A 17,916-nucleotide genomic window follows, 5' to 3' on the forward strand; every position below is an offset into this window, starting at 1 on the left:
GGTCCACTATTGTAGCTCTGATGTCATCAGCAATTCTATTTCTTACTCTTCTTACCCGTCCTCTCCCCCCTCCTCGTCCTCCTCTTGCTCCTCCTTGTCCTTGTCGTCCTCTTCATCCTACTTCTTCACCTCCACGTCCTCTTCCTCGGCCTCCTCTCACTCTTCCTGCTCCCTCCATTGTACTCCACACACAGAGCTTACCTGTATCATAGTGCTTAGGCTGATTGCAAAGTGAACTAATTATCTAAAAAAGCTTTCACATGTGGCAGTGTGCCAGACAGTTGACAAAATAGTGTAAATAATGGCCATAAATGTGTATAGTTTTGCTAGGAGTGCGTTGATCATTTGGAAATTGAGTGCAAAGCAGTGAGTTGTGTTTACAGTTCTGCAAAAAGAGTGCTGTGCAGTGGATTGTAGCTACAGGTTTGCAAAGTGTGTGTTACAAAATGGCAAACTGAGTGCAAAGCAGTGTTTGTACTTTTAGTTTTGCACACTCAGTGAGTGGTTTTGCTATAAGTATCAATAGTTTTAGGAATTGTGCTGTAAGAATCACAGTTAGGGTTTAAGCATTCAGAAAAACCTGTAATAAACGCACACGCATGCGTCTTCAGCATTACTGGGTTTCTGCAGCTCCTGGTTTCCTGTTTAATACATTCACACAAGCAATCAAACGCTATGAATCGTTCCACAATGTTTGCAGTCACTTTTCTTATCCCTCCTGACTCAAGAGCATAAAGCGATCTACGTTAGCTCTGGGAATTCTGACGGTCGTTCAGTAAATCTTTGTTTAATCTCTTTATTTGCTTTTTGGAGAAGTGAAGGTACAAAAACCTCCTCAATCAAATTTGCTTCGGTGGACAGAAAACAGCCGTTGTAGACTGTTTGGGGTTACCTTTTATAAGTATTGAATTTTCAAAAGTGAAGTCAGTTCTTCTGACCAGGTTCAGACCAGGATGAACACAAGTATGATACTGGACCCACTAGAGAACTGGTCCCAGCTGTGGGTTCACCTCCTCCTGCTGAACTCATAGGACAGACTCTAATGTAGCATCACGTTCATCGGTCACTCCTGACCTCCTGTGAAGCATGATGAATGTGTAATTAATGACTTCAGTATTTGGGGCATTATTGCTCTAAAAATCATATTAATAGTATTATTATTATTGTGCTTTAGGCTGCACTGATAACGCAGAGGTCTCTTCTTCCTCTGGGCTGTTTAAAGGGCCAGTTTGTCCAAAGCTGTGTATATACCAGCTGCTGTCAGGCTTCAGATGTCTGCATTAGTCCACAGTCCACTGTTTGTAAGCCATTGCTTTACTGCAAAAGTTCCCATCTACTGTAAAGAAATGGAGATAAGCAGGCACATAATATGAAAAGGCATGCTGTAGCTGACTTTGTCTTTTCTGATCCATCGGTTTGTGTGGCTCTTTCCACAGGAGGGACCTAACCCACACTTTATTTACTTATATGATAAGTTTAGTGGAGTGTAGTGCAAAATACACAGTGTTTACTTTTAATTTAACAACATGAAGCTGCATCAAGTTTCCATGGTGACTGCTCAAGAAATTCTGCATTCATAAATAAACATCAGACTGTCAAAAGAGCTCATCTGTGCGAGACCACCGAGCTGAGAGCATTTTCAGGTCCAGATCCCCCGTACGCCATCGTTGGAGAGCAGTTGACGTTTTTCTTCCTGACTTTGATTTGAACACGTTTAAATGGAAAAGAGTCAAGGAATCTATAAGCCTATCAGGGTATGTGACGCTTTTGCTTTTACTGCATTTCAGTAATTTGAAGAATTTGATGTCGTTTTAAAAGTTGACAAACTGAGAATCATTTTAAGTAACAATGACTAAATTGCTATTTCTTTGACAGGTGTTGTTCAACACACCGATTTATGAAACAGCTGTAAAGATCTGCTGGTATCTTCCGGGCTACAAGGCTCAGGTTAGACCCAGATTCATGCAAACCAAAGCTGACAGAAAATATCAGGTCATTTCTGAGGACCTGAGAGTGGTGGTGATTAAATGTCTCCTTTACTTTTAGGTTGCGATAATGACGGAGTTTCTCAGACTTCAGCAGGAAGATCTAATTCCACCGAACCTCACTGCTGAAGATCTGAGAGATCTTTTGGTGGAGAAGAGCAGGGAGACGCTCAGAGAGCAGTGAGTTACTGTCACACCTGAAAGTCTGTTTGTGATGACGTGTAAGTGCTGAGAGAAAACCTCTGCTTTGCTTTCTTTTGAAGGCTGTGGGAGTTTGAGTTAGAGGATTTTGACGAAGAGGAAGCCAAACCTCTTCTAAGGCTGGTAAGACGAGAAAACCCACAAGACTTTTTTTTCATTACGTGCACATAACCTTTACACATAAGCGCACTGTAAATGTGTTTTCTGTTTCAGGTGTGGGCGGTGAACGTCAGCAATAAAATGAGGGACGTTGAATTTGAAGCCAGGTTGCTTCTTCAGTTCCCAGAGGCCGTACCTCCTAAATTTCAGTGAGTCACATGTAACATACAGTTATTAACCCTGTAAGACCCAACCCGTCAAAAAACAGCCAGAAAATTCAGATTCTTTGGAACTGAGATGTTTATCAACCCTTTAAACAAAAGCCACACATGAGTTCTTTGCTATGTCATGTTGTGTATGATTTACTTTTATTGTGTATTTATTTTTTGTATCACATTTGATACACTGGGTGTTTTTGGCAACTTTTTGTTAACGACAATGTTAACTTTAGACTAAAAAAGAGTTTTGTCCACAACATTTAGAAATTATAGCAAGTATTGATCATGTTGATGAGATCGAGGTCTCAGAAACTCATGTATGATACAAAGGTGGTTACAGGGTTAACAGTCCAGCTACAGTGTTTCAATATTTAAATGATGCTTTGAATATGTTTAACAGATAACTCTTATCATGTTTTTCTACAGAGCACCTAAATTCCTCAGCGCGGTGAAGGATTACGTTGAAATCCTGAAAAAGAAGCAGCAGGAACAGCCTAACAGCAAACTGCTCACCGCGCAGGAGGTAGTGGTCGAGGTAGTTCCCCGCGTTCTCCAGGGCTTCTGGGAGCTTCCTCCTCGCCCCCTCCTAAACATGGCCTCCCAGAGTCTAAGTATCCTCTCCACCAGTGTCACCAAGGCCACTTTAGATCGTGTCTCCAAGAGCCTCACGGCGATGGAAACACAGGCCGTCTTCACCCGCTCTATCCGAGACGATCTGGTTGACAGCATCCTGACGGAGATTAGACAGAAATTTCCTGAAGAAATTCTGTCTATCCAAGTTGCAAACTTTGCACCCCTGTTGCTGAAGACCATTGCTGATGTAGCAAGGATCCGGATATGTGAAATCTTTGAGCCCCCTTCAAGTCCTGATGTGAAGAGCACAAATGGTGAGCGCTCCTCTGACGGCCTTTCAGTGGCAAATGTTCCACCAGCCGAAGAAGCTCTGTCAGAAAGTGTTGCAGAGCCCGACGTTCCCTGTGAGGAACTTCTTTCTGAAAGGGCATCCAGTCTGAGTACTCGAGACCTTACGATCGAAGGAGCTCTGTCAGAAAGTGTTGCAGAGCCCGACGTTCCCTGTGAGGAACTTCTTTCTGAAAGGGCATCCAGTCTGAGTACTCGAGACCTTACGATCGAAGGAGCTCTGTCAGAAAGTGTTGCAGAGCCCGACGTTCCCTGTGAGGAACTTCTTTCTGAAAGGGCATCCAGTCTGAGTACTCGAGACCTTACGATCGAAGGAGCTCTGTCAGAAAGTGTTGCAGAGCCCGACGCTCCCTGTGAGGAACTTCTTTCTGAAAGGGCATCCAGTCTGAGTACTCGAGACCTTACGATCAAAGGAGCTCTGTCAGAAAGTGTTGCAGAGCCCGACGCTCCCTGTGAGGAACCCTATGGCGAGTCCAAATCCTGTGTTGAAGGTGAAGATCATATGATCAACGGATCTTGTTCTGAAATTGGGCCGGTTCCTGATGTTCCCTTTGAGGAACCTTTTCCAGAACCTGAAGCCAGCATGAAGTCCGAAGACCGTCAGATCAAGAAGAAGAAAAAGGGCTTCTTCAAAAGACTGAGAAGTCTGTTCTGCTGCTGTTGCAGACCAAAAGTCACCGACTGACACTGAAGCTGTGACCCAGTGTTGGTGTTGCAGTAACTCTAAATATGTAAATATGTTCCTTAATGATTGTTCTTCATGTTTTTGGGGGTTTCTTTAGTTTTCAGTGGGCTGGGTGTTTTTTCTCCTCCGTGTTCTTTACTTGATTCTTGTTCATAGTTCCTGATTTGTTTTCCTAGTTCTTGTTTCTTAGTTTGTAGTTTCTTGAGTCCACCTGAGTTTCCAGTAATAAAAGCTGCCGATTCAAGTTTCATTCCACGTAAGAGTCCTGTGTTTGGGTCCTACTACCTGCCTGTCACAGCACACCATGACAGAAACTTTATAAACTCATTCATATTTCTACACGAGTCTCCAGCTATGTTAAAGATTTTTTTTCTTTCAAACATTTGTAAGAATCTCTTATGGTTCTCAAAATACTTCCACAAGTCCAGTAAGTGTAGTGCAGTAACATATTGATGGTATTATTTTTAATAATTATTTATTATTTTTAATGCACTTTGAACTGAAACTGGTATATAAAATGTACTTCCTGTAGAAAATGCAGTGTGAATGCTAATAGCTGAATAGCTTGAGTTGAATTTTTATAATTGCTGAAATCTTTGGTGAAAAACATGTTACAGTTTTTGCCCGTTGCTTGAACACATTTTGCAAAACGTCGCTCATTGTGCCAAAACTCTAAACACAAGTAAACATGACACATCAAAATATACCATTCACATCTGTGCCAAACTGAAACTCTGCTGTCAAAACCTAACATTCCTCTGTCAAGATGTAACTCTGTTGACAAAATGACACATACTTGCATCACATGCAGATCAGATCAGGGGGACACACTAGTCTACTTCATATAAAACACTGCAGTCTTTCATTGTCATTGTTTATTCTGAAGGCACATTTTCAGGAGACACAAACAACCAAAAAAAGCAAATAGGCCTACTCAATATTGTCCACTGCAGCACCATCAATTCAGATAAAGCAAAACACAAACATAATACAGTAATAGAAAAAACACTATACTGTACACACAAAAAATCATGACAATTGTGCATACGTGGGCTCATGGATCCCGCCGTCTGTTGGGGTCTGGCCACAGGACCTCATCGACATCGCAAGCAGTGTCTTCTCCCGCTGGGCACCGGGGAAAATATCCTCTTGCATGTCGAAACCATCCATGGATTGCTGTCACCTGAATGTAAATAGAAATACAGTGGGGCAAAAAAGTATTTAGTCAGCCAACGATTGTGCAAGTTCCCCCACCTAAAATGATGACAGAGGTCAGTAATTTGCACCAGAGGTACACTTCAACTGTGAGAGACAGAATGTGAAAAAAAAATCCATGAATCCACATGGTAGGATTTATAAAGAATTTATTCGTAAATCAGGGTGGAAAATAAGTATTTGGTCAATAACAAAAATACAACTCAATACTTTGTAACATAACCTTTGTTGGCAATAACAGAGGTCAAACGTTTACTATAGGTCTTTACCAGGTTTGCACACACAGTAGCTGGTATTTTGGCCCATTCCTCCATGCAGATCTTCTCGAGAGCAGTGATGTTTTGGGGCTGTTGCCGAGCAACACGGACTTTCAACTCCCGCCACAGATTTTCTATGGGGTTGAGGTCTGGAGACTGGCTAGGCCACTCCAGGACTTTCAAATGCTTCTTACGGAGCCACTCCTTTGTTGCCCGGGCGGTGTGTTTTGGATCATTGTCATGTTGGAAGACCCAGCCTCGTTTCATCTTCAAAGTTCTCACTGATGGAAGGAGGTTTTGGCTCAAAATCTGACGATACATGGCCCCATTCATTCTGTCCTTAACACGGATCAGTCGTCCTGTCCCCTTGGCAGAATAACAGCCCCATAGCATGATGTTTCCACCCCCATGCTTCACAGTAGGTATGGTGTTCTTGGGATGAGACTCAGTATTCTTCGTCCTCCAAACACGACGAGTTGAGTTTATACCAAAAAGTTCTACTTTGGTTTCATCTGACCACATGACATTCTCCCAATCCTCTGCTGTATCATCCATGTGCTCTCTGGCAAACTTCAGACGGGCCTGGACATGCACTGGCTTCAGCAGCGGAACACGTCTGGCACTGCGGGATTTGATTCCCTGCCATTGTAGTGTGTTACTGATGGTGACCTTTGTTACTTTGGTCCCAGCTCTCTGCAGGTCATTCACCAGGTCCCCCCGTGTGGTTCTGGGATCTTTGCTCACCGTTCTCATGATCATTTTGACCCCACGGGATGAGATCTTGCGTGGAGCCCCAGATCGTGGGAGATTATCAGTGGTCTTGTATGTCTTCCATTTTCTGATGATTGCTCCCACAGTTGATTTTTTCCACACCAAGCTGCTTGCCTACTGTAGATTCACTCTTCCCAGTCTGGTGCAGGTCTACAATACTTTTCCTGGTGTCCTTCGAAAGCTCTTTGGTCTTGGCCATGGCGGAGTTTGGAGTCTAACTGTTTGAGGCTGTGGACAGGTGTCTTTTATACAGATGATGAGTTCAAACAGGTGCCATTCATACAGGTAACCAGAGGTGGGACCAAGTCATTGTTTTGCAAGTCTCAAGTAAGTCTCAAGTCTTTATCCTCAAGTCTCAAGTCAAGTCTCAAGTAATGTCAGGCAAGTCAGAGTCGAGTCTCAAGTCACTGGTGTAAAAGTCCGAGTCAAGTCACAAGTCTGAAACTTTGAATTTCAAGTCCTTTCGAGTCTTTAAAAAAAAAAAAACAACGAAAAAATAATGTTGCAGTTATGCTAAATGTAAATATTAGACCATGTAATTTTAAAATCTGTGTTTTTCTCAACACATGACAAAATAGTGAACTTAGAAAATATACACAAATTGTGAAATTGCACCTCTTTAAAATGCAGCTCAATTAAACCTAGCTCCAATAATAATTTTCACCGACAGTTCTGAGATAAGCTGCATGTTATTCTTGGATGCGGTTGTAGGACCGGCTTTAAAAATCGCATGACAAAAATATCATACACATTAAAAAAAACTGTATCACCAACGTAGCCTGGACAACATTTGCTAGTTAGATGAAGTCAGCTATCTCATCTTAGCATATTTATATGCATATTTATAATCATACGGTTCTTGGAGTGAGTGCATACACTCATGAAGTTTAGTAACTTCAGGTCACTGCAACAAGCCCAGGTACAGTTTACCGACGGATGGGTGCAGGACCTTGAAATGCACCGTGTAGAAAGTAAAGACCATCGTACGTATCATAAGTTTACCAGTCTCACAAATCGTCGTCATAAATACACATTCATTAACAGTTTATTAATAGGACCTTTGAGCTCAACGGTAATTAATTAGTAGTGGAAATAATTTCTGGTAGCATCACAGAAATGTAGCAGTGACAATAATACTGTATGCTGTAATCGTACTGGGCAATTAGTGATACAAAAAACCTGTTTTATCCTGTGAATAAAAGTATATGTTTTTGTCAATGTACCATAATAACAGAGGTGAAACGCAATATTGTGTCAGGACAATTCACTATTTATGCACAATAAACAAAGGAGCATAGCGCGACAATTTCTGTTCAGCGCCAGACTTGCTTGTAACCTATATCACCAGTTATGTTATGAAAGTGACGTATTAACTACTAAAAAACACTGACCTTTGTGTAAATGCTTGGAGCAGACTAACCTGTGAGCTGGAGTGTTCTGGGACGTTATATTTGATCTTTGAATGGCTGCAATCCAGGCCACCCGTCGCCTCTTTGTTACTTCGGAAACATGGCTCGAACAATTTCTCTTCAACGAGGTAATCCGATAACAACCGATCTCTTTACCCGTCGGCTTCCCGTGGCTGTCATGCGACCGGCTATTGCAGTTAATAATACAACGGCTTCTTGCCATTTTTGTGTTTCTTTTTATCGCTGTATAACTGATTTTAATTGAAAGCCTGCGTGCGCTAGTACCGCTTGCCACGAGTTCCCAGAATCCTTTGCGGTTCTACCCGTGAATGACGTCACATTTTCAATCTCTATATAATATGCATGTTAAATTTTATATTTGGGGTAAAATATCAAGTCTTTTCAAGTAAACCGGTTCAAGTCCAATTCAAGTCCCAAGTCATTGGTGTAAAAGTCCAAGTCAAGTCACAAGTCTTAGAACATTTTTTCAAGTCAAGTCTAAAGTCATAAAATTAATGACTCGAGTCTGACTCGAGTCCAAGTCATGTGACTCGAGTCCACACCTCTGCAGGTAACGAGTGGGGGACAGAAAAGCGTCTTACAGAAGACGTTACAGGTCTGTGAGAGCCAGAGATTTTCCATGTTTGAGGTGACCAAATACTTATTTTCCACCCTAATTTACGAATAAATTATTTACAAATACCACCATGTGAATTCATGGATTTTTTTTCACATTCTGTCTCTCACAGTTGAAGTGTACCTCTGGTGCAAATTACTGACCTCTGTCATCATTTTAAGTGGGGGAACTTGCACAATCGGTGGCTGACTAAATACTTTTTTGCCCCACTGTATATGTGGTGGCCCCTAGAGACAAAACACGTACAAACTCCAAAGCACATTTCTAGCTTGAACTGAACTTCCAAAACAGAGCTACCTAGAACAGCGGTCCCCAACCCCCGGGCCTCGGACCGGTACCGGTCCGTGAGTCGTTTGGTACCGGGCCGCGAGAGTTGAGGCTCAGGTGTGAAATGTCTGGTTTTCAGGGTTTTTATCGCTTTTCAGCGTTATTTTGTTATCGTTTTTATCATTAACTCGGTTTTCCTGGGTCTTTTCACGTGTGTTATGAATAAATCTTCTTTTTCGGTACCGGTACTAGTTTTATTTTGTTGTATTTATCCGTGACACCTTAAAGGCCGGTCCGTGAAAATATTGTCGGGCATAAACCGGTCGGTGGTGCAAAAAAGGTTGGAGACCGCTGACCTAGATCACGTAAATTACACAATTGAAAGCATGAAAGCATATGTGTATTGTTTGTGTATTTATGCACAAGCATTCATATATATTCAAATCATTAAAAAAAAAAAGTTCATTTGCCTGTTACTACCACACACCAAATCTGGTCGTTGGTACTTGCTGAACTGAGAGACACAACAGCAGAGGTCACTATTAATGCTATAAAAGAGGCCTTTGCAAGACATGCAGTTGCCGAGACTGTGGTATCGGACAACAGGCCGCAAGTTTCATCAGAACAGTTCAAGCACTTTGCTAAAGAGTACCAGTTCACACATGAAACGAGCAGCCCCAGGTACCCCCAAGCCAACGGGGAGGCAGAACGCGCTGATCGTACCATTAAAGACTTGAGAGGACTGTGACTACAGCAGAGCACTGCTAGCGTGCAGGGCCACCCCACTGGAACATGGGCTCTCACCGGCACAGTTGCTCATGGGGAGACACCTGCGTACCTCTCTGCCACAAGCTGCTGCGAAGTTGGTGCCAAAGTGGCCCGACCTACAGGCTCTCGTCTCCCCGTAACTCCTGGGGACATAAGAGAGAGGAAGCCGTCAGACACACAATAATGCAGCAGACTCAAACTAGGAACTGGTCGAGAGACTGACGTGAAGCCACGCAATGATCCAGCGTCGGAGAGAGCTCCACCACACTCTCAAATAGCTCCTCCGACAGGCCTGATCAGCTGCAGGTGTGGCCAATCACCTGCCAGGGCCACACACACACACACACACACACACACACACACACACACACACACACACACACACACACATGTCTACAAGCAGGGAGAACGAGGGACAGCAATACAAAATACATACATTATAATATTAGTCCATAACTGCTCAGGGTCCTGGGTCTGACACATAAAATGTGTCCGTCACAATAACGTTGCAGGCTATGCTAGGCTTTGGCCCACATCAGTCTAAAACTGTATGTAACCATGAATAACGTGTTTTGGAAACTAACAGCACAACATGCAGCACTGTTAGTTCTCTCAGTCTCAGAGCAGCGTTTCTAATTCTAATCTAAGTGAAGCTGTCAGAGAAAACAGCAGCCTCGAGCAGCCAGGATATTAGTTTACAGAGGCTGTTAGAATTATATGCCTAACGTTAAAATGTTGGTGACACAAGAATTTCATCTTAATGGCACTGACGTATTCATAGGTCATAGTTATGATTTTGCAAATATTCCACCTTGTAGTGCAGTTTGCACAACTTGTTTTAAAAATGCACTCAGCCTACAAACATTACTGATCAGTCAAGATCTGCACAAAGTGACAGACACACTGAAGCAGCTCCACATTTTATTCTTATTGTCATGTATGTCCTATTTGTCAGGTGACAGAAGAAGCAACACAAAGCTCAGAGAGCAATGGTGACACAAGATCACAGGTGGAATTGGATGATGACGCAGAATGAGAAGAGCGAAAGTGGATCGCTAAATGAAACGGATGAACCAGAACTGGTTTGTAAAAATGCTGCAGCTTCAGTGGTGTGGAACTGGTTTAGCTTTTGTCCGTCAGATACACAACAAAGCACTATTTTTGGTAGAGCATGCTAGCGGGCCGTCGTTATTACCGTGTTGTTTGGAAAATACGGCGCACTTAAAATCAATCCTTTGATTTTTCTGAAAGTCGACAGAGCCCCTTATAACCCCGTGTGCCTTATGTATGAACTCTGGTTGTGTTTACTGACCTCGAAACGATTTTATGTGCACGGCGCTCGAAAATCTGTCAGATGTTTCAGTACGACTTTGCTAAGCTACCACCGCTTGATGGATTGTCGGAGCGTTACGGCTGTCGTAGGCAGGAGCCTCGCGGAGTGAGCCATGTCTCCGTGACGACCAGGACACAGCAGTCACGGACGATTGGCTGTGCGGCGAGAAGTAGGTTCAGTTCATCTATTTTGTTGACGACCGACCGTGCGCTGGTCAGAAAGATGCTCGGGAGCGGTGGTTTGAAAGGCTGCTTCTTTAGCCTGGCCAGCAGGCCCGACAGGCATCCCCGCTTTTGTTTGCGTTCCTTCCGCCGCCTGCGTTTCTTGGCAGAGCCGATAACAATCCACGGAGCACCCGATGTTCTCGCTATCTCCGGGGGGATGTTGTGCACCCTCTGATAATCACTGGTAATGGGGATCTGGCTGTTATATCCAATCTTGCATAATTCCAGATGGTTGTAGGAAAATTTGGCTTCACAATAAGGAAAACAAAAGAAGAAGAAAAAGTGGAGAAACAAAAAAGAAAAGCACCCAAGTGGAGAGCATAGAGCCGCTGCGTCTGTGCGCGCCGCCATCTAGTATACTTCTTCTAGTACACAGCCTGGAGGTGTGTTTGGGGTCATTGTCCTGTTGAAAACTGGTCCCTAAATGCAATTTCTCAACGAGAAGTTTGGGCTCGGGTGAGTCTGCGTGCTGAAGATATCTACCTATTCGGAACCATGGTAACAGGGTTCTGGCTGATCGGAGCTGGCTTGAGAAAGCGGAACCAGCTGTTCAAACCCCCACAAGGCTGCCCGCTGGGATTGGAACGATGGGAGAGGCGTGAGTTTCTCAAAATGGGCTCATTGAGTCAGCACGGATAAGATCTTGGAGAGGCTACGGCTGCTGTGGATACTCAGAATAAGATCTCTGACTGCAGACTGGATACATCTCGGAAAGGCTCGCTCGGAATAACATCTCTGGGCACAAATTGGATGACATCTCGGGGAGGCACACTGCCGTGAGTTCTCAGAATCGGCTCCTTGAGCACAAGAATGACAACATCACAGAACGCAAGTATGGCGAAGCTCGCGGCTCTCCAACGGGAGATTGAGAGACCAGTGTTGGACTGTAGAACTGCTTTGAAATTCATATGAGCTGTTCGCACTAAAGTAAAAAGCACCATCACTTATGCGGATACCCCTTCAGCCCCAGACGTGGGCTCAAGGTCGGAGCTGAACAACACCCTGATAACGACTGTGTTGAGTCTGTTCCTTCCCATTCCATGCAAGGCCACCTGGGTTGGCTGGAAGACTGTTTACTTAGCCTGGCAGGGCAAAGGACACTGTCTCAGCTGAACCCTGGACACGCACACACATACAGGGAGTGCAGAATTATTAGGCAAATGAGAAGGGGTGTGGTCTAATGACATCAACACCCTATATCAGGTGTGCATAATTATTAGGCAACATCCTTTCCTTTGGCAAAATGGGTCAAAAGAAGGACTTGACAGGCTCAGAAAAGTCAAAAATAGTGAGATATCTTGCAGAGGGATGCAGCAGTCTCAAAATTACAAAGCTTCTGAAGCGTGATCATCGAACAATCAAGCGTTTCATTCAAAATAGTCAACAGGGTCGCAAGAAGCGTGTGGAAAAACCAAGGCGCAAAATAACTGCCCATGAACTGAGAAAAGTCAAGCGTGCAGCTGCCAAGATGCCACTTGCCACCAGTTTGGCCATATTTCAGAGCTGCAACATCACTGGAGTGCCCAAAAGCACAAGGTGTGCAATACTCAGAGACATGGCCAAGGTAAGAAAGGCTGAAAGACGACCACCACTGAACAAGACACACAAGCTGAAACGTCAAGACTGGGCCAAGAAATATCTCAAGACTGGTTTTTCTAAGGTTTTATGGACTGATGACATGAGAGTGAGTCTTGATGGGCCAGATGGATGGGCCCGTGGCTGGATTGGTAAAGGGCAGAGAGCTCCAGTCCGACTCAGACGCCAGCAAGGTGGAGGTGGAGTACTGGTTTGGGCTGGTATCATCAAAGATGAGCTTGTGGGGCCTTTTCGGGTTGAGGATGGAGTCAAGCTCAACTCCCAGTCCTACTGCCAGTTTCTGGAAGACACCTTCTTCAAGCAGTGGTACAGGAAGAAGTCTGCATCCTTCAAGAAAAACATGATTTTCATGCAGGACTCCATCACACGCGTCCAAGTACTCCACAGCGTGGCTGGCAAGAAAGGGTATAAAAGAAGAAAAACTAATGACATGGCCTCCTTGTTCACCTGATCTGAACCCCATTGAGAACCTGTGGTCCATCATCAAATGTGAGATTTACAAGGAGGGAAAACAGTACACCTCTCTGAACAGTGTCTGGGAGGCTGTGGTTGCTGCTGCAAGCAATGTTGATGGTGAACAGATCAAAACACTGACAGAATCCATGGATGGCAGGCTTTTGAGTGTCCTTGCAAAGAAAGGTGGCTATATTGGTCGCTGATTTGTTTTTGTTTTGTTTTTGAATGTCAGAAATGTATATTTGTGAATGTGGAGATGTTATATTGGTTTCACTGGTAAAAATCAATAATTAAAATGGGTATATATTTGTTTTTTGTTAAGTTGCCTAATAATTCTGCACAGTAATAGTCACCTGCACACACAGATATCCCCCTAAAATAGCTAAAACTAAAAACAAACTAGAAACTACTTCCAAAAACATTCAGCTTTGATATTAATGAGTTTTTTGGGTTCATTGAGAACATGGTTGTTGTTCAATAATAACATTATTCCTCAAAAATACAACTTGCCTAATAATTCTGCACTCCCTGTATTTGCTTTCGTAGCTGGTGGAGACGGATGGCATTGTCTGCCCTCACTAGGTCCACAACGGCAAGTTCCTGCTGTTGTGTGAACAGGCGTTGGCGTCCTGCCCCAGAAGGTCTTCGAGTCATTCTAGAGAATTCTCATAGTCAGGCCATGGTTGATGACATGGTCCACCAAAGTTGCTCTTATATCATCAGAAATATGGGTCTGTGCGTGGCCTCTTCGACGACCTCCTCCTCTTGCTCTCCCTCCATCCATGCTTGCAAAGTTCTTTAGTTGGCTAAACTGAGGGCTTTTTGTAGTTGGCTAATTGGTGTTCAGTTTTTCAAGTACGTGCCTTCAGGTGTGTATTGAGTGGTTGCAATTACCCGATGTGCTTTGTATTTTGGATGTTTTCCAGGGTGGCACCCTGAAATTTCATTTTGTGAACGAAGTGTCTTATGTGTGAAATAGAGTGTAGTATGCAGGACCATGTGTGTTGCATAATTGCAACTAGGGTGCAAAGCAGTGCTTTTGTTTAAGGTATGGGTACATGTGTTTGAGGTATGGTAACAAAAGCTTCAAGTTCAAGAGCAGACTGCAGCGGACTGTACGGGCAGCAGATAGGATCATCGGCACCCCCCTGCCCTCCATCCAGGATGGAGGGCAGGGAAAATCATCACAGACCCCTCACACCCTGGACACAGACTTTTTGATCTGCTGCCCTCTGGCAGACGGTACAGAAGCCTGCAGACCAGGACCACCCGACACAGGAACAGTTTCTTTCCCCTCGCCATCTCCCTTCTTAACAGTTGACCTGTCACACTGCTCCCACTGCCAGACTGCAGCTGCACCTTATGTACATTTGTAGTATTCATTCCACCTCATTCATTTCTGTATTTTATGTATATACGTTTAGATTCGTTATTTATAGTTGCTGTTGTGGATAAGGCGTAGCTTTGGGTCACGTGGTGTCGGTAATAGTGATTGCTATATCATCTGTTCACGTCCTGAGGGAATTTTTGTGAATGAGTGGGTGATGGAGGAAGTCGACTTTTGCTGACCGCTCAAGCTTGGAATGTTTTGATCACTGTTTTTCTACCGATTTTAAGGATTTGATAACAAATAAAGGAGTTTTAACCTGGAACTTTGACTTACGTTTTAAACAGCGGGCGCGTCAACATTATTCCCCTATTCAGCTGCTCGGCGACTCAAAGGCTTGACAGTCGCCAATAGTTGCTTTACACAGCTTTGTGTATGTGTGTATATAGACACGTGTGCGTGTGTGTGTGTGTGTGGTGTGCCCTCACAGAAGGAAGGTCACAGCAGGAGCTTTTCTCGAACGCATTTCCAATCAGTTTTTTACAAGAAGTGTGGCTCATACAACGGTATAAATGTATTCTTTGTGATACTTTATAAATATGAACCTCTAAAGATTTTGAGTTCATGCACATTGTGAAACAAGAATCTAAATATTTGTGTCACAATGATTTCTATAAAAGCATTTTGTTTATGGGGATAATGTGACAAATCTTTTGTGACCCTATTAATGATCAGTGATAATTGAAGAGGAACCCTGGCTCGGGACATTTTCATGACAAGTGTCAGCGCAGACATCTACTAACGAGAGAACATGTTTTATCATCATAAACACGGTGATGTGAAGCATCGTTAAAGTGTCACTTCCGTAATGTTGACTCATGTTTTTAATAATGACTTTAAAACACTCATTTCTGTGGTTTATTTTAAGTTTACAGAATATAACATGTGGTAAGACGACGAGTTTTACTTCTCACTGTCCGTGTCATGTGTATCTATTTATCATGTATGCTACTTTGCCGAAAATGTTTCATTGTGTTCATGAAATAAACCAGACTTTCACTGTCTGCATCTTTTACTGTTTTCTGCTTTTGTTCACTCCAAGTTTGACAAACCTACAGATATCCAGAGTTAACTCACTAACAATGTGGAGCAGTCTCAGTGTATTTAGCTGCTTTTTCCCTGAACACAACCAACTGAGAGAAACGCCTGTAGGCCTCACTTTGGTCATTTTGAACGCTGAAGGAGATTTGTTCCATAGACACCTTATACTAGTGTTTCCTGCACTACTATGTTCTATTTAAATCCAGATTCCTTTTATAGTTTGCAGTGAAATTTGTTAAACCGTTGCTTAATGGGACAGAAGTACAAGTCACTCTTTACTAACACATTTATAGATGAGTTTATTGCTGAACGACACAGCTAGCAGTCTCACACACTCTTTAGGTTTTTCAAGTTTTGTGTGTAATGGTTTAGTCTATCAAACCTTACCCTTTTCTCCCCAGTATCACAACAGTGTGACTCCCAAAGTACAGATCAGTAAACAACCAATGATTCTAAATCCAGAACAGAAAGATACAGTTGGAAGATGAATGATTGCGTTTTTATGATGTGTAGTAAAACGACCCCCTCTTCTTCTTCTCTGTGTTGTTGTTGTTCTTGACTACAGAGAATTGTTTTTACTAAAATGAAACATTTTCAGATGAAATTGTTTCATTTTATTTCACTGTAACACCCCCTCAATGCCATTTTTAGGATATTCTTGGTGATCCCATTTTTTCATATTTATGCTTTTGGCACTGAGGGTATCTGATACGCACGTTGTCACTGTGTTTTGTGCTACCAGCTGTGAGGGCTCTGCTTTTGCTTTGAGCAGTCTGTTTTTATTTTGTCTCGCGAGTGTGTGTTTTTCAAACCAGATCCTCCTCAGTTTGATTTTGTTACCACAAACTTTGTGTGAAGTTCACAACAGAGGTAAAGAGATTTAAACACACCAGTTTAAGGACGCAGCGATTGGACCAGCTGCACAGGGCTGGTGAAGCAGAGAGTGTCGGGGGAGATGTGCAACAGAAGCAGAGGGAACATTTTACTAGATGATAAATGGCACATTTAGGTGATTAAGGATTTGTTGACAAGATTAAAAGACACGTCCGTCAGAGTTCAACAACATTACAGTTTGATTAAATAAAAAGTTTTTAAACTACACAAGGTTCATTTTCTCCTCTGATAGTAAGCATATTAAACATGTCAAGAAAGAAAGAGTATAAAGAAAAATAGTAAATGTGTGTCTAATTAAACTCTTCCTGTGAACCTTATATCATCCTTTAATATGTTCGGTGTTACAAACTTGAAGAAGCACAGAAAAGATCATCAGACATTAATCTAATCAGTTTTCAGCCTTCATTCATATTGAAAAGTTGAAATCTTCCCTGCTAGACCCAAGTGCAGCGTTTAACACCGTTGGCCAGAACATTTTATTACAGCTATTATTAAATGGAGAGTCCTCTTCACACACTGAGGTTAATTATGAAGCTCCACAGGCTTCTGTGCAAAGACCAGTTCTGTTTACATTATACGTGCTTTAGAAGACATAGCATACATTTTCACTGCTATGCATATGATACCCACTTTTATTGGTTAAACTGCCGGGATGTCTTAGACACATAATGAGCTTTAATTTTCTGCTTCTAAGTTCAGATAAAACTGAGGTTATTGTAACGGGGCGTAAAAATCTTAGAAACACTGGCTAACACGATCCTTACTCTGGATGGCATTGCCTTAAGCCGCCTGTTGCAGTCATTTGGCACATTATAAGTAAAATTGAAGCACACGATCCCAAAGCACAACATCAACATTTATTTATATACAAAAATGAAAATTCTTTTTACAGAAAAGAATTGTAACTTCACAATATTGCATTAAGATGAGCAGACAGATTTTTATCTCAGCATCGTGCACACAGATTTTTCAGGACACTGGAAGAGTTCCTGCCGTGGATTTAGATGTTAGTGTTGTGTGGATGATCCCATTCTGTGATCTTTGTGTTACTAACACTGATGCTTTTACACTTTAGGACCCTCGAGACCTCTGCTGCTCAGCCGTCCTGATCGCTGCCTCCACTTTAACCAGAGGCTGTAACCTCTGATCATTTCACCTGCACCGGCAGTAAAACTCTTCTCCAGAACCAAACGTGCCATAAACCCATCACAGCTTCATCATCAGCTCAGTCTCAGCAACATGCAGACGACCGAGCAGCAGAAACTCTGCAGGGAACGTCTGAAGTCTGTTCTTCAGTTTTCCCAGCTCACTGTTTATTGAACATGAGACAGAAAAATAATTTCACCTTTAATGTGAAACTTTTATCGCCTGTGACATGTTTGCAGGAAGTTTTCATGCTGTGATTTAGTGTCACAGCCATAAATATCACACAAGGTAAAAACTACAAGTCCCAGCATCCTCTGTGTTTAGGGAGGAGCAGTGAAACAATGTACATTTCAAATTCCTTTAATTTTAAATATGTTTATATTGTCTATCCTGTAAAATAGTCAGA

At 42.8% G+C, this 17,916-nt stretch overlaps 2 protein-coding genes across 2 annotated transcripts in view; both read left to right on the forward strand.

Annotated features, from left to right (window-relative positions):
- Positions 1–17,916, forward strand: part of LOC146548263 (NACHT, LRR and PYD domains-containing protein 3-like) — a 289,433-nt gene that overhangs the window by 39,121 nt on the left and 232,396 nt on the right. The window contains exon 3 of the mRNA XM_085266167.1: positions 8,194–8,206. Within this exon, the coding sequence (XP_085122293.1) occupies positions 8,194–8,206 (13 nt within the window). The remainder of the gene's footprint in view (positions 1–8,193; positions 8,207–17,916) is intronic.
- Positions 1,126–4,109, forward strand: LOC146548264 (uncharacterized). Its single transcript, XM_085263834.1, has 6 exons — positions 1,126–1,754; positions 1,876–1,947; positions 2,047–2,165; positions 2,249–2,309; positions 2,400–2,494; positions 2,930–4,109. Exons 1-6 carry the CDS (start codon positions 1,719–1,721, stop codon positions 4,107–4,109), a joined length of 1,563 nt encoding a protein of 520 aa, XP_085119960.1. The 5' UTR covers positions 1,126–1,718.

Source organism: Mchenga conophoros, linkage group LG23 (genome assembly GCF_057382185.1).
Source record: "Mchenga conophoros isolate Kocher_MC1m ecotype Shallow Benthic linkage group LG23, M_conophoros_male_GT1.1, whole genome shotgun sequence".
NCBI classification, from domain to species: Eukaryota; Metazoa; Chordata; class Actinopteri; order Cichliformes; family Cichlidae; genus Mchenga; species Mchenga conophoros.

Excerpts from the sequence above, each read along its gene's own strand:
- LOC146548264 (XM_085263834.1), top strand. The coding sequence starts at position 1,719 with ATGGAAAAGAGTCAAGGAATCTATAAGCCTATCAGG. Across the intron at positions 1,948-2,046 it reads TTCCGGGCTACAAGGCTCAG|GTTGCGATAATGACGGAGTT; the intron begins GTTAGACCCAGA and ends CTTTACTTTTAG. Across the intron at positions 2,310-2,399 it reads CCAAACCTCTTCTAAGGCTG|GTGTGGGCGGTGAACGTCAG; the intron begins GTAAGACGAGAA and ends TTTCTGTTTCAG.